The sequence below is a fragment of the Gastrolobium bilobum genome, unplaced genomic scaffold (assembly GCF_033153095.1).
Source record: "Gastrolobium bilobum isolate Gb01-03AN ecotype WA unplaced genomic scaffold, APGP_CSIRO_Gbil_v1 utg1697, whole genome shotgun sequence".
NCBI lineage: Eukaryota > Viridiplantae > Streptophyta > Magnoliopsida > Fabales > Fabaceae > Gastrolobium > Gastrolobium bilobum.
In genome coordinates, this window is record NW_026897543.1 from 35,983 (window position 1) to 52,279 (window position 16,297).

Sequence of the window (16,297 nt, forward strand, 5' to 3'; positions counted from 1 at the left end):
TTAACCCACTCATGATGAACCCTTATATGAGAGGAGGGTAATGCCATCTCTTCATGTGTGGTGGTAAAAAATACGTAGAAGCGAGAACCAGTTCTGCCAGCGATGGAACCAACCCACCAACCATTCTTGTGGAAAGAAAGCATCGATTTTCTCATAGAACGCAAATTCAGAAGCGTGGAAACAAGGTGGCACGGGACGGAGATCCTCATAATGAAAGGTCTCGGTGAGAGGTTGAAAGTCGTTATTGTCGAGAAGGTTCTTGTAGCGAACAACGTAGAAGCCATTGCCAATGTAAGAAACAATTAAGCTTCATAGTATGAACCAAAAAACCCTTCTTCTTTGATGCAAACCTCAACTTTTTCGCCTCTGCAAAAATGAACGACCCCCTTCTGCGGCGAACACATGGTTGCACAAGATTCTCCTTCAAGTTTCTTTCTAGTTCTTGCAAAGTGAAATGTTGTGGTTACTTGTGAATTGTGATTGTGGACAATATGGGTGTGCATGACAATTATGTTCCTGTTTCTAAAAAGAAACAATTCTTTTCTATTTTTGTGCCTTGGAACAGTTTCTGAGAAAAAAATGTATTTTATAACATGTTTTATTTTTTAATCCGAGAATGAGAATTGGGTTTGATAACACAATAAATAATATAATAAAAACATTTCTATTAAGCATAAAATTTTTCCGGATCATCACTCTACTTTTCATATGGTATGGTGGTGGTGGCGGCGGCGGTGACATGGTAATGGTAACGGTGGCAATGTGGGTGGTTGTAGTAGTGGAATTGTGGTGGTGGAGGTGGTGGTGACGGTGGCAGTGGCGTCGTGGTGGCGACAATGGCAGTAGTGGTGGTGGTGGTGATGGTGGCGGTGACGTAGAGGTCGTGGTGGTGACAGTAATGGTTGCGACGATGATGGGAGAATGGTGCGATGGTAGTGGTGGCAGTAGTAGTGGTGATGGTGATAACATGGTGGTGGCGGTGGTGTAGTGGCGACGTGGTGTGATAATGGTAGTGGCGGCGGTGGCGGTAATGGTGGCATGGTGGTGGCAACGGCGATAGTGGTTGTGGTGGTGACGGTAGTGGTTGCGATAATGGTTATGGTGATGACATGGCGATGGTGGTGTAGTGGTGGCATGGAAGTGGTGTGATAACGGTAGTGGAAGCGGCGGTGGCAGTGGTGATTGCGTGATAATGGTGGTGGCGTGGTGGCGGCGGCGGCGGTGACAACAGTGGCTGCGACGATGGTGATGATGATGACATGGTGGCGGTGGTGGTAATGGTGGCATGGTGGTAGCGGCGGCGGCGACGACGATAGTAGTGGTGGCGTGGTGGCGGTTGTTGATGGTGATGGTAGTGATGGTGGCGGTGGCATTGTGGTGGTGGTGGTGGTATGACGATGGTGGCGATGATTGTGTGGGGATGGTGGTGGTGGTGGTGGTGGAGACTGGAGAGTAACTGAGAGAGATAAGTGTTTCTCATTTTGTACTTGAAAAGAAAATTAATTCTTTTTCTGTTCCCCAGCACAAAAGTTAAACTGGTGCATCCTAGGAACATAAAAATAAATCGATTTTTCCAAATGAATTTTCTATCCATTTATGTTTCTGCGAACAGAATTTAAAAAAAAAAATTGATTCCGAAAATGTTGTCATGGACACCCTATGTATAACGTCTTATATAGATTAGGGGTGTTCGCGGTCTGGATGAGATCGATTTTGGAAGAAAAAATCATATGATTCAATCCCTTCGGTTTGATCATGTAATCATCCATTCGGTTTGAATTTTATTTCAAATGCGATCCGATCCAATCCAATTTTTTTCAGTTTGGATTGGATCAGTTTTCGATTTTTTGTAAATCCTTAAATTTGTTTCATAATTATTGTGCAAATAGCATCTTTTGTATATATTGGTTTAGTAAAAAAAAAAAATTGAAATACAAAAAAGATAATATATATATTTTTTTTTTTAGTAATGAGATATGAAGCTCTACACAAATAAATTTTTTTGATAAGATGTGACTAGATTTTTTCTTGGGTTTAGTTGATGGGTTAATCGATCTTGGGTTTAAAAATTTTTGGGCTATGATTGGGGAAAAACCCAAGTAGGTAGAGTGGAATTAATATATTATATCGGTTTGGATTGGATGGATTTTCATCAACCAATCCGAAAACCAATCCAATCTAACTAAAATTTTTGGTTTTTCGATTTATTTGGTTATCGATTTTTTGATTCGATCATCGTGATTTGAATCGGTTGATGAACATCCTTAATATTATAGATGTTGTTTTTATGGTAGTTTAATTACTTTTCCCCCAAGTCAAAGGAAAAAAAAACAGGTTTTGTAACCAACTGTTTCTTTAATCGTTTGGTACGTGGATTTTTTAGGATCTTCGGGAAACTGAATTTTTCTAAATTTTTAATTTTCAGATATTATTCTAAACTGAATGTTTTCATCATATTTCTGAAAATCGAGATTCTCGGACAAATTTTTTTTTCTTCTCTACCAAACGCTCCAGGGTTTTCGTTCTAGGCATAGAAAATTGTTTGGTGCGTGATTTGTGATACTATAGTATTTCATTATAATATATTATTTACAACAGCATTTAAATTATTTTTTAATTTAATAATTTTAAAAAAATACATATATGTCTTTTATGTCAAATTTATATTATTCACTCTCCAAATTTTTTAATCATTTGTATTCTAAACTAACGTTCCTTGTTCAAAGACATCGGCACAACTTTGTTTAGTGAAATACAGAGTTCACAAATAATCTCTTTAATCTCCTTCATTTTCTCTAAAATATGTCAATAACTGTAAATTTCCTTTGCAGAATCCTTATTTATTATTATCTTTCCACTTTCTCTTTTCAACGCTACTCAACTGTAGCTTTTTTATGGGCAGTTTCATATTCACATGATATGAAATTGGAAATAACTTGAAATGTTTTTTTTGTCCCTTTTGTGTTTCCCTATTATCTCCAAAAGAGAAATAAATAAATAAATTGGAAATAACTTGTTGTCCATTTGTTTTCTTTGACGACCTATTACTTATCTTTCTGTTACGTGTCTTATACAAATTGCGATATATAACGAACCTCATAGTTGTTGCTGTAGACACACCTAATACAGCAATTTTAGGATAACTATCGGATTGATGTAAGAAATTTAATTTAGAAAAGGGATATATTTTTCTTATGTTGTAGGAAAAGAATTATCTCATGTTGTAGAAATAAAAGTATAAGTGGGACCCACATGTAAGAGGAGAGAGAAAAAAAAAAGTGGTGGGACCCAACCCTTTTTGTGTGTGTAGGAGAGATGTTTATCTCATGTAAAATGAGATAAACATAACCCTTTAGAAAAGCTATAAAATCATTGTAACATTCCAAAATTTATTATTAAAACAACAACAGAGTCACCGTTAATTTTATTTGATTTGGGAAAATGGAAAAAATAATTATTTAACAAGTTGGCCTTTAAAATTTAAAATCAAGAGGAGATTGATTTTATAAAGAGAATAGTGGAATATTAATAACATTATACCCCTAATATTTTTATTTAAAAATGAATACCTTTATTTAGTTGTGAAAATTGCTAATAATTTTAAAATATTTATTTAATCCAAATAAAATGAGATGAATAAAAATAATATTTACAAAAAATAAAGGGACAAATTAATTTCCACCTAGCTCGTGGTTATATGATTATTACTTGACTTCATGTTATTTCAAATTTATCAATTAAATTCATTGTGATAATAAAAATGTATCACTTAATTCCCTGTAGTTTCAAAATATCACATGTACCCATTGTGATTATAAATATTTATCATTTAAGTCTCTTGTGCTCTTATATATAGGACGACTGACCACTTTGCCTCCATTTTTTTTAAAATTATCATTTTTCCCTTTTTTTCAAATTAGATATCAATTTGTCCATATGTGACTTGTTTACGGACACTTACTCAAGTAAGTGACTCACTAACTGGAGTAAGGGTGCATTTGTATTGACTTTTTAAAAAAGTCTTTTTTATTATTATTTTATTTTAAAAGTATTTTCTATAAAAGTTATAACTATTTAGATTTTTTAAAAAATATTTGACTTTTAACTTTTATTTTTTTTAAAACTAAAATTTTTAGCTTCTGAATTTTTGATTTTTTTTATGACTTCTGTTTTTTTAGTAAGCGTTCAAACAGAATTTTTTGAAAATTACTTTTTTTTTTAAAAAAAAATAACTTTTCAAGAAAAAAAAAAATCATCCAAACAAGTTACTCGAGCATAAGCCTCCATGGCTGGGGGAACTCTTTTACTCAAGTAAGTGTCACACAAGGGCAACCTCTTTTTAAAACCATTTGTTGGCGGAAGAAGGTTAAAACACCATTCTCGTCCCACCTTCCTCCTTTGTCGAAAAAGATAAATCGTGCATCCCAATGTCAAAAGCTTCAACAATCGTGTGGAAGTGTGCTCTTCATCTTCAATCCTTGTTTTTTCTCCGGAATAGAGTATGCTTTCGATGGTATTTGGGTGAAAATCCCAAGTCTGAACCCTAACCTCATTTCCTAATTTTTTGATTTTTTGTTTTTATTTGTTGTTGATGTATTTTAGTTTGTTTTTGCAGCTTTCTATTGATTACTTATGGCTGATAGATGACCCTTTAAGCAACCTGGGGTGGAAAGGCGTTCCATAACCCAATGGAAATTGCATATGGGTACTTGTTCCTAAATGATTCGACAAAGCATGCTCCATTTGTGTCAGAGTTTTTACACCAAGGCCTATCGAGCCAAAGTCCTTAGCTTCAACATTTTTCTTGACCAAGGATTTTGATATTGTCATGGTGAATGCCTTATGCCAAAATTGTCTCTATCTACTGGAGACCTGACATGCACAATATGCAGCATTAATATTTTGCTGATTGTTGAGATGTGGATGAAATTTATGGGTTTAGATTTTGATGCTGATGATGCTATTGCCACTTATGACGGGAGTGTTATACCACTATTGAAGGTTATAAGCATGCTGATATTGTGCTTAAGGCAAAGAGGTGTGATGTTAGGCTTGCACAAAACACATAATTTGATGTGGGTTTGTTTACGTAAAAAAAGTTGGGATACACCATCCAAAAACTAGCTCAAAGAGTGAGAGTGTTCATGAAGGCTACGTTAGTTGCACATATAATCAATGTGGGGACTATATACCTCAACACGCCCCCTCGCACGAGAGCCCATTGGGCTTGAAGAGTGAACAATGCAACAGGCCCAGCCTACTGTGCTGAGAAACGTCACAAGAGAAAGTAAAACTTGGGATACACCATCCCAAAAGCTAGCTCAAAGAGAAGAGTGGGAGTGCCCAAGGCCTTATAAACTTCACATTAGTTGCACATACAACCAATGTGTGACTATATATCTCAACAACTTATTGTGGATGCGTGCACAAGAGAGGATTCAAGGGGCTAGGGTGGGCCGTCACCCCTAAAATTTGAAGAAAAAAATAGGTAGTTGGAAGAAGGGCATCACGAGTTGATGGAAGAAGAGAAAGGGAGAGAAGCAAGGAAGAAGGTGAGAAAGCTTGCTGAGATGGCCAAAGTGGCTGTGCAAGAGGGTGGATCATCGACTCCAACCACAGTGAGTCACCAATCCTCCAACCTGCTTTGCAACCTTTCTCCGTGCTCTGCAATGTTCACCTCATAACTTATCTTTTTTTTCTATTTCTCATTTGTCAGATCAATCATTTATCTTTGATTTCAATGTAGAAGCACTCCTTATGACTCTGTTTTTCTTATTTAGGGTTTTGAAATTTTGCTACCATTGATAATTGTTGTGTTGTGTCATATGATTAGTATGCCTGCGTATGCAAAAACTTGCATATATATCTTGAGAACTTGGTTGGTTTTATTTTGGTCCTATATAATTATGGTGTCAATAGCTTCTGCCGAGTTCTTTTGCTCATATGTATCAATTTTATTGTCCTTTTTTTGGCGTTCTTGTCCTATATATTGCTTTTCATTCATCTTTGGATTTTATCATGAATTTAGGGCTGACGAGGAACCTGTTGATTAGAAGAGATATCTTGAAGAGTCTTGCAAACCGAAATGTGTAAAACCATTACTTGAATGTATTTTTTTAAAGCGTAGAATTATAAGCTGCATCATTTAAAGATGAACTTTATTCTTAAATTAAGTGTTCAATACAAAATTCTTTTAAATTTAAGTGATTGTTTTAATCATTGTGTATAACTCAGATTATGGTCGGAGAGAGGAACAAATATTTGACTTTTCGCCCTCACAAGAAAAAATCGTGGCTCTGCCACTGTGTACGCATGTTGTTCTATATCATGACCCGTATTATATTCCCATGATTTCATAATCACAAGAAGGTGCTAGAGACTGACCTGGTTGTGACGTGGGCAATACGACATAATGTGCAAGTCAGCCGGAGACATTACATTTGCTGCATTATGCAGCATGCTGCTAAGAAGCTCGCGCTTTCGTATACATTCCATATCTTCATCGTTTTAACATCATTACTAAGGTAGCACCTATTGGAAGTTTCGTACTTGGCTATCAAGCGAAAAACGTATTGGATGCCTTGGAGCCCAATTTTTGATGAATTTTCTCTTGGGATCGTTGTATCTAGTGCTACATTTGATTTACATTATTTTTCCTTGATCTTCAAAAATTAGATCACTGTGATCTTCAAATTGCCTATTGTTGCGGTAGGTAGACGATTGCAACATATATTTGGGAACTTGAGCTCATCTTTGCCATGGATTAGGGTTTGGAGATAGGTTCGGATTTTTGCACAAAAATTCAAAAATCTAAGGGTAATAACAATAATTTGATAAAGGTGAAGGTTTGGGATGATAGAGTGAGTTAAATTGTTAGGCTAGAAAGAAGATAAAAAAATGAGTGGGAATTTGTGATAAAAATCGTGGAGGAAAAAAATATAGGTGAAACCCTAATCATAAGCCTCTGAGCAACAAATGCTCTGGTAACTGAGCTAATAACTGTCAGACAATGACTTGGTCAATGGGACAAATTGTATATATATATAGGGGGATTGACCATCGTGCCACTATTTTTAAAGCAATTTATTATTTTGTTCCTCTTTTTAAACTATATATTAATTTTGAGGTAGGATCTTTTAACACTAGTGTCAAATTTAAAATTTGACACCTCACTTGAGAGTCATTAGATAAAAAAAAATCAATGGCTCTGATTTGTAAGCATGTGACACCATTGATTTTTTTTATCTAATGGCTCTCAAGTGAGGTATCAAATTTCAAATTTGACACTGGTGTCAAAGAATCTTACCTCAAAATTAATATATAGTTTAAAAAGAGGAACAAAATAATAAATTGCTTTAAAAATAGGGGCACGATGGTCAATCCCCCTATATATATATGGATTTTATAAGAGTTATGTTGTAGGAAAAGTGATTGTGTTATGTTATAGAGATTCGTTTTACGAGCCAAAGTTTTTTTTTTTTTGCTGCGGGCCCCACAAAATGTTGTGTGTGTAGAAAATTTTTTGTGGTCATGTTAATGATAGATGATAAACCCTATATATATATATATGTGAAGTTTGTAATTTTTCTTAATTTTTATCTTATATTACCATATATTATGATAATATTATTAATTAAAGTCTTAGGCAAAACCTAAAAAACCATATTAGTCTTTCTAACTTTCTTCATTTTCCATTCCAGTTGATGTCTCTCTTCTATTCCGTCCAGGGTTAGGAGTTGTCATGGTGCTTTGTTGCTTTAGATGCCGTAGCATTTGTTGTCAATTAACTTTAATTATTTGTCACCTTAGTTTCTTTTCTCTTTCTTTTTATTTTTTATTCTCTCTCTCTTTCAGCTAAATTTAAAGTTAATTATAGAATAAAATATAATTATAGAGGCCATTCATTTATCTAATAGTCAATAAACATACTGATTTTTTTATATTCAAATAAATTTAAAAATAGAGAATATAATTAATATTTTAAAACTAATTTTAACTCTATTTATTTTAACTTAAAATTAGTTTTAGAATAACTTAAATTTATATAGTCTATCTTAAATAATTCTAAACTAGTTGTAAAAGTTGTCAAATTGTCCTTAAGAATATACCCATCATTAAAATTTTAATAAAATCTAAAGTATAATATACACATCCTTACTTTAGTGAACCATTCTCTTTCTCCTTATGCTTAGGGGTGTTAACGGACTGAGTCGAGTTAGATTTTGGTCTTAAAAAATTAAGTTTGTGTTTAAATATGTCAGACTGGCCTAGCCTGTAACTGTTATGAATATAATTATCGACATGTGACTTAATTTATTTACAAAAAATAAAAGTCTGGCTTAGCCTGTTAAAAAAAGATAAGATAACAAAAATTTATTCAAACAAAATATACAATCAACAACACTAATAATTCCACAAAAATTCATATAATAATAACAAGATTCACTACTAGAAAAAACTTGTATAGCGACGGAATTGCTATGGAAATTCCGTCGCTAATTTCATCCTCGCTACTACTTTCCGTCACAAATTCCCTCGCAAACGATTTTGCGAGAAAATTTGCGACGGAAAGTAGTATAGAGGATGAAATTAGCGACAGAATTTTCATAGCAATTCCGTCGCTATAGAGATTTTTTCTAGTAGTGATTGTGCACCAACAAAATAGGAATCGAAAAACATTAAATCGCCTATCAGAGTTAACAAGATCGTGCATACATCATAGCTTTGGAGGGTTTGATCGTTCTTGAGGATCTGACCCTTGTAAATAAGACGATGTTGATCGATGACTTGAGTTAGTAGTGAAAATTAAGTTAGTATAAAAAATATAAAAAAAGAGAGAGTTAGTAGGCCATCTTGATGCGCTTTAGGGTTCGTTTGGTGGACATGATAAGATAAGGGTAGATATGATATGGGGCTGATAAGCCTATATCATGTCCTGTGTTTGATGAGCACTTGATTAGCAATCTGATAAGATTATGTAGGAGGAGAAAGAAGAAAAAAAAACAAAATATAATGCAATAAATGCAAATATACTGGGTAGCGTGGGGATATATTGGGTATCCAATATTGGTATCCTATCCTATTGAATCATAACCCAGCTCCCCCATAGGATAAGAAATCATGTATTGGATAGGATAAAATAAGACAATAAGATAAGCTAATCATATTCTATTGACCCATCAAAAAAGAGATAAAAGTAGGATATGATAAGTTATCTTATCTTATCTTCTTTATCATGTACTCCAAACAAGCCCTTAAGACCATACTTTTGAATTGAAGTCTAAGCTTTTTTATTAAATAAATTTTTATACAAGTCTAATCTGAATCCAACAACTAAAAATCTAAAATACACAAATCAAACTAGACCTACACGAGCCGAACTCTTTTAATACCCCCAAACTTATGCTTAACACTACTTTTTTTTGTTTCTAACAAAATTACAAATATAATTAAGGGAAAGATACAGTACCAATCAATTACTGTTACTACTAATCAATTTCACCGTTAGATCAATTATATTGATCCAACGGCTATATTTATTTGCATCTTTGTATGATTATGATTCTTTATATTTAATATGAAAATATTAAATATAGAAAATCATAACCATATAAAGGTGAAAATAAATATAAAATATTAAAAATATGTAGAATCATAATCATACAAAGATGTAAATAAATATAACCGTTGGATCAATATAATCAATCTAACAGTAAAATTAATTGAGAGTAACACTAATTGATTTGTTGCAGTATCGTATTCTATTTCGTATAATTCACCCGTTACTGTATCCAAAAAAATTCCAATTTACCAACAAAAAAATCCCTCGTTTTATTTACTCTCTCTCACAAAACTTTGGAATAGTTTAAACTAAAAGGTGCTGTTCACAGCACCACCACCAAAGCACAAACTAAGATCCTTCTTCTCCCTTTCTCTGTCTCTTTGGTCACCAACTTTTTTGAACTTGTGAGAGACAAAGTTGTGAAGGAAGGGATAGAAACATGGCTGGGTACAAAGCTGATGATGAGTACGATTACCTCTTCAAGCTGGTTCTGATTGGTGATTCTGGGGTGGGAAAATCGAACTTGCTTTCAAGGTTCACGAGGAACGAGTTCAACTTGGAGTCCAAATCCACCATAGGGGTGGAGTTTGCAACAAAAAGTTTGAATATTGATGGGAAAGTCATCAAGGCTCAGATTTGGGACACTGCTGGGCAGGAAAGGTCTCTTCTTTCTTAATTTTGATTGATTTGTCTTTCTGGAAAATCATGGGTATTTGACTTTTTGAAGAAATATTTTATTTTTCTCTTTTTAATTTTGATTTGAGCTGTGACTGTGATTGTTTCTTAAAAACCCTTGTTGTTTTAGTATTGGAAAGTGTGATTATTTGGTTTGATTTTGATGAATATTGAGTCAGATGTGAAATACTTTTAAGTTGGGAATGACATGAATATTATTTATGCTTTTTTGTCAATAAAAGAAACAGGAGCCTGTTATATTATTTGTGCTTTTTTGTCAATAAAAGGAACAGGAGTCTGTTTGGATAGTTCTCGATGATTTTAAGAATGTTACTTCTCTTTTTATGTATGGTTAACTAGGTTCCAGTGGCATAGCGAAGTATAGTTGTTTTCTTTTTAAAAACGAGTTACTGTTTATTTGAGTTTAGTATTGATATAAGACACTACTGTGTAATGATGATTACCTTGGTATTTTATGATGTATAAACTAAATTTTGTAGACTTATGAAGCTTGCCTCCATAATGGGGTGTCATTCTTTAGTAGTCTAAACTTACCCCATTCTTATTTTCAATTTAATCATTTAAAATTGCTTGACCTCTGTGTAGTAAATAAGCCTATTTGAGATGTTATTTAAGCTAATTTTGCTGTTTAGTACTGGGTGTTAATGCAAAGGTAGAAAACTTGGATTTAAGCAGACACTTGTAAGTCACATGGATTGATTTGTATACTTCAGCATTTTCTATAGACTACACATTAGAGAGAATTTTTTGCGAAATTATGATCAAAAGTTAAAAGCATGATAATAATTATTTGTTCACTAAGGTCAAAACATGCAAAATCACATCTTTAGTCCTTTCAACTATTTGGAGTGGATGGTATATATCTTAAATTTAATACTTTCATGGTCTCTCACTTCTTCAACAACTTTTCCGTACCATTTGCTGAATATCAGTTTTAGCTTCAGATGCTCCTCTGGAATTGGAAATCTGAGTCAATATTCAGTTCTCTTTTTTTCTTATTAGGTCAAATGTTCATTTTGATTTGTTCTCATGGCAAACCTTGGAGTGTATTCTAGCATGTTGGCACTGAAACTTTGACTCTGAAGTCTGAAACAAAATAATATCTTTCTCATTTCCTTCTAATTTGCCTAATCTACTCTGTCTCTCTTCCCCTCTCGGGTTTGCTAGTTATAAGTTAAAAAAATACAAGAAGGAATGAAGGATCAAGGAATAAGAAAATCTAGAAAAGGACTTACCTAAACTTCTACATTTTTAATATTATTGCATTGGTCAGCGTATTACTTGTGCCAATGGACCCTTTGATTGCTGGTACCATGGAAACATTTTTGGTTTCTCATAGATATTTTAACGTGGATCTTGATCTAGTGATTTGCTTGGTGATTGTTAAGTTGAGGTCGGGGTTATTCTGGAGATAGTGTTCTTCTGGCTGCAAGGTTCTGATTTGGTATGTTCTGTGGAGTTTGATTATCTGTTTGTGCCTAATACAAATACAGATGGTGTTGAATATTATGAAATCAATTTGATGAGGATAGTCCCTTGGGAACTTCATCACTTCAGGCTTTTGGATTTTTTGCACATGTTAACCTCTCCGAAACATAAAAATCTGTAGAGGGAAAAGTGTCCACTAAACCTTTTCATTTTACCATTTTCATTGAGAGTATGGCCATCATCCACATATAATTTGAAACTTATCATTGTTGCAGTACAACTGGAAAAAGGCACAGTTGCTAACTTGCTATTAGTATCACAACATAATAAGGTCAGTACAAGGCTGAACATAATCAGATGGTCTCTTTTTAGTCCTTTTCCCCTTCATTTCCCCTACTTCTTCTTGTCCCTTTCTTTTTTACTTTTATTTATTTATATATACATATATTTTTATTTTATTTAATTTGTGTATTTTTATTTATTTATTTATTTATTTTTATTTTTATTTTTTATTTTATTTTATTTTATTTTTTTTAATCGTTTTGTATCTTTCTTGTGGGTTCATCTACCACCGACCCCAATTAATTTGGGATAAAGGTGTTGTTGACGTTGACGTTGACGTTGACGTAAGTATCATTACATGCAATGAAAGTTCTGATAGCCTGATACAGTTTTTGGATGGGTGTGTAAGGTCATGAAGGGATATATCCTACACTGGAACAATAGCATATTTGATCTGTTATTGAGTCATACTGTCATGTAAATTTTATGCCCTAACATGTTTGTGAAAGAAAACTCAGACAGACTACTTAAAAGTTTCTATAGATTGATATTGTACTGTCACACATTGTAAAGCCAAAAATACTGTCTTGCTGGAAAGATGAAGTCTCACATGTCTCATTGGGAATCCATTTTATTGACTTCTTTATGGAAATGAAATCTTGTTTAGTGCAAAGAAGTTAGTAGTTATTTATGCCAAACTTAGTCTTCTTTTAACACTTTTTTCCTTAGAGAAACTTCCACTTCCACCAAGGTATTTCAGCATTATTCACAGTCTTGCCTCTTCTGGGATTGTTTCCTAGGATAAACTCTCAATTGAGTTACATAAAATCTCCAGATGGAGTATATTTTGATTGCCTTCACAACATTTCAGCTGGTTTCAAATGTGCATGTGAATCTTGCAAATCTTATCTTTACCAGCTATATCTTCCACTGTACAGATGTTTAATACCTACTTGGCGTGGATATGACTTGGATGCTGATAATTAATTGTTTTATGTGTATACTATCAGAATATTTATCTATATGTATGATACGCTTAACAGATAAGTGGAGGATAGAGGGTAGGTGCTGCTCACTCTAGTGGCACTGACTCCCACTAATGAATTGGAGATTCCTAAATTGAATTGCCATCCTCTAAAATCAGTGATATGATATCATGGAAAGAGAAAAAACAAAATGAAGAAGATAGTTGGCTCTCCATCTGGTTCTAATGATATTCACATCTATTCAATGATAGCCATATTGTTTCAGCCAAACTATATTATGCTGAGGTTGGTCTAATATGTGAAGTAGCATACTCTAATGGCCTAGTGCCTACAAGAAAAAGGATCGAGGATGAAATAAGTATGATAAGAGAGTGATTACCATTATAGCTGTATTCCATAGGTCTTTGACATTTTTCTTGTCTCTGCTTTACATATTTGGCTTAGCTTTTACTTTTTGTTTTATGTTTGTTTCTTTATTCTTGAAATAAGCTAGTCAACAACTGGAGAACTGGTAATGAGGTGAAAGCAAAGATTGGCATAAAATTGAAGTCAGTAGAAGCAAGGCTTTTAGTTTTTCTACTTTTAATTAGTTGCTTTTGGTGTATGCTCTTTTCATTTTGAATAACTGTTAATTAAATTATGTAAATTTGAAGGTACCAGCTAGCTTAGCTGGTAAAGTTATTTGCAGTGGTTTACAAGGATCTGGGATCAAATCCCGCCTTCACCCATCCCCTTCCGCCATGTGCATGAGTAAAAGCATTTATCACTTGAAATCTAAAGGGTTTTGTGGATCAACTATCTACAAGAAAAAAAATTATGTACATTAATATACCTTAATAATTGTTGTATTAAGTGTATGCACACTACTCAAAAGTGGCAATCTACAATAGGTAATAATGTACCATATCAGAAATGCGTAGTAGGTTAATGATTTTAAAAAATTTCTGAATTCCTTTAACATGTCCATATATATTTCCCTTGTAGGTGATTAATTATTTGAATGATAAGCATAGCCTCTCAAGCTACTTTGTCTGTGGAAGTTCACTGTGCAAACCTTGTATATGAGCAGCTTGAAGGCATCTTTCCTTGTGCTCCAATTCCCCCCATAAATTCTATTTAGGAAACAGAAATGACACCATTCTATTTAATGACATGTCAATGATGAAATTTGTTGGGTTAAATTTTAATGAGATAAAATAGAAAATAGAAAATAGAAATGTGAAGAGTTTTCTGGTGAAGAGTCATGTCCTTAGGTTTGTGTTAGTGGACATTAATGAGTTTGAAGTTATGTCAGTTAGAATATTAATGAGTCAGTTATGTCAGTTATAAAGTAATGAGGGTGTTATGTGTGGAGTTATGTTGGTCAGTTTTATAGCTTATAAATAGCCTTTGATAGTTTGTATGAATTGTAGATCAAGAGAAAAAGAGAAAGAGCAAGAAAGCAAGAATAGAAAAGAAAAGTTTTTTTGTAGATACACAAGTCTGATTGTCTCTTGCATCTGTGTGGATATTCAATTCTATCAAAATTGACTGGCTAATTTATGATTCAATTTATTCAAAAGTATAATAATACCTCACTGAGGGTGGGCTTTGGAGCAGCAGTAAGGTCAACCTCCTTGTGACCAAAAGGTCACAGGGTCGAGTATGCAAAACAACCATTTTGCAAAAATATAAGGATAAGATTGTGTACAATTGACCCTCACCTCTATCTTTGCAAGTCAGGGAATCCTGTGCATCTAGGTTTGCCCTTATAAAGTAATACCACACAGAAATGGTTGTATAAGTGTCTTTATTATGGTGTAAGCTACTACACCCAGTCACTCAAATTGTGTGTTTCTGTAATAGGTACCGTGCTATTACTAGTGCTTACTACCGAGGAGCTGTTGGTGCCTTGCTTGTGTATGATGTAACACGCAGTGCAACATTTGAGACTACTAGTAGGTGGTTGAGGGAGTTAAGGGATCACACAGACCCCAACATTGTGGTCATGCTTATTGGAAATAAATCAGATCTGCGACACCTTGTTGCTGTCTCAACAGAAGATGGAAAATCTTTTGCAGAGAGGGAGTCTCTCTACTTCATGGAAACTTCTGCTTTGGAAGCAACCAATGTTGAAAATGCATTCACTGAGGTTCTTACTCAGATATACCGCATAGTGAGCAGAAGAGCAGTTGAAGCTGGTGAAAATGCTAGTTCTTCAGCTGTCCCATCTCAAGGACAGACAATAAATGTGAGAGAGGATTCTTCAGTTTTGAAGAGATTTGGATGCTGCTCAAATTAGATGCTTTATCTGTGGCAAGGTGGTTTTCATAGAGCCTGTGTCAATTTGTAAATGGTTCACATGTGATTGGTGATATAATTCTGTAGAATAAGGCTAGTCTTACATATTGTTTGCAAAATGTTTACATGCTTCCATATGCAGGATTTATGTTTCTTAAAACATTTAAAACAAGTCTTTTGTTTGCCTAAATTCCAAAGACATTTGAAACAAGTATGGTGCAAATGGGTTTACTTTTATGTTTGAATTACATCTTAGAGGATAGAAGTGTCTGATTAGTGATTAGCTTTTTAAGAATGTTAGTTAGAGCATAATGATTCCTTTCCGTGATGAAACTATAAACATGGTCAGCATTAGAATGAAAATTCAGTGTCATGATGGTTATGATTCTTTATATATCTCTAGTGTTTTCATGGCTAAAGTTTTATTGAGACAAGAATGGTATGATAGTAGATTTCAAGTAAATTGTGGTGAATATGTACGTTAAACCTTATTGTACTATTTCCTTGTATCTCTTGCTGCTATCGGCTTATAAGCAATTCGTGGCGTTTGGTTGAGGAGAATTTTTTTGAAATCTAGGAAAATAGAATTGATAGGGAAATGGTAAGAAAGTGAGATATATAGGAAAATGTAAAAAAGAGTTATTTGGTGGGGAAAAACTTTGGAAAAATTAGGTAAATTTTAGGGTATGTATGTTTGGTTGGAGGTGAGATATAGATGGGAAAACAATGTTAAATTACTAAAATAACCCTGATTTTAAAATGTGAAAAAAGAGCATAGCTGTCAAATTTGCTTCTACACAAGGGTATATTGGTTACACAAAATTTGCTTTAGCCGTGGTTTTTCAAAAAATTACATACGAAACAGCTTTCCAAACAGTGGACAAAGCGTCTTTTTCCTAACAATTTCTCAAAACCCATGCATTTTGGATCACTAGTTTTTTTATCTGAATCCATCTAACCAAACATGTCTTTTTTGGAATCCACACTCCACATGCCAAGGAAAATTGGAAAAAGAGGCTTGCCAAACACCACCTAAGTGGTTTAGATAGATATATTGTACATC

At 33.8% G+C, this 16,297-nt stretch overlaps 1 protein-coding gene across 2 annotated transcripts; it reads left to right on the top strand.

Moving 5' to 3' along the window:
- Window positions 1-4,701: 4,701 nt before the first annotated feature.
- LOC133307926 (ras-related protein Rab11E) lies at window positions 4,702-15,481 on the top strand. Of its 2 annotated transcripts, XM_061508496.1 has the most exons (3): window positions 4,702-4,711; window positions 10,018-10,222; window positions 14,800-15,481. In XM_061508496.1, exons 1-3 carry the CDS (start codon window positions 4,702-4,704, stop codon window positions 15,233-15,235), a joined length of 651 nt encoding a protein of 216 aa, XP_061364480.1. In that variant the 3' UTR covers window positions 15,236-15,481. The 2 variants fall into 2 exon arrangements, with proteins under 2 accessions (XP_061364480.1, XP_061364479.1); XM_061508495.1 differs by lacking the exon at window positions 4,702-4,711 and having other exon boundaries at window positions 9,865-10,222; window positions 14,800-15,480.
- Window positions 15,482-16,297: the final 816 nt, after the last annotated feature.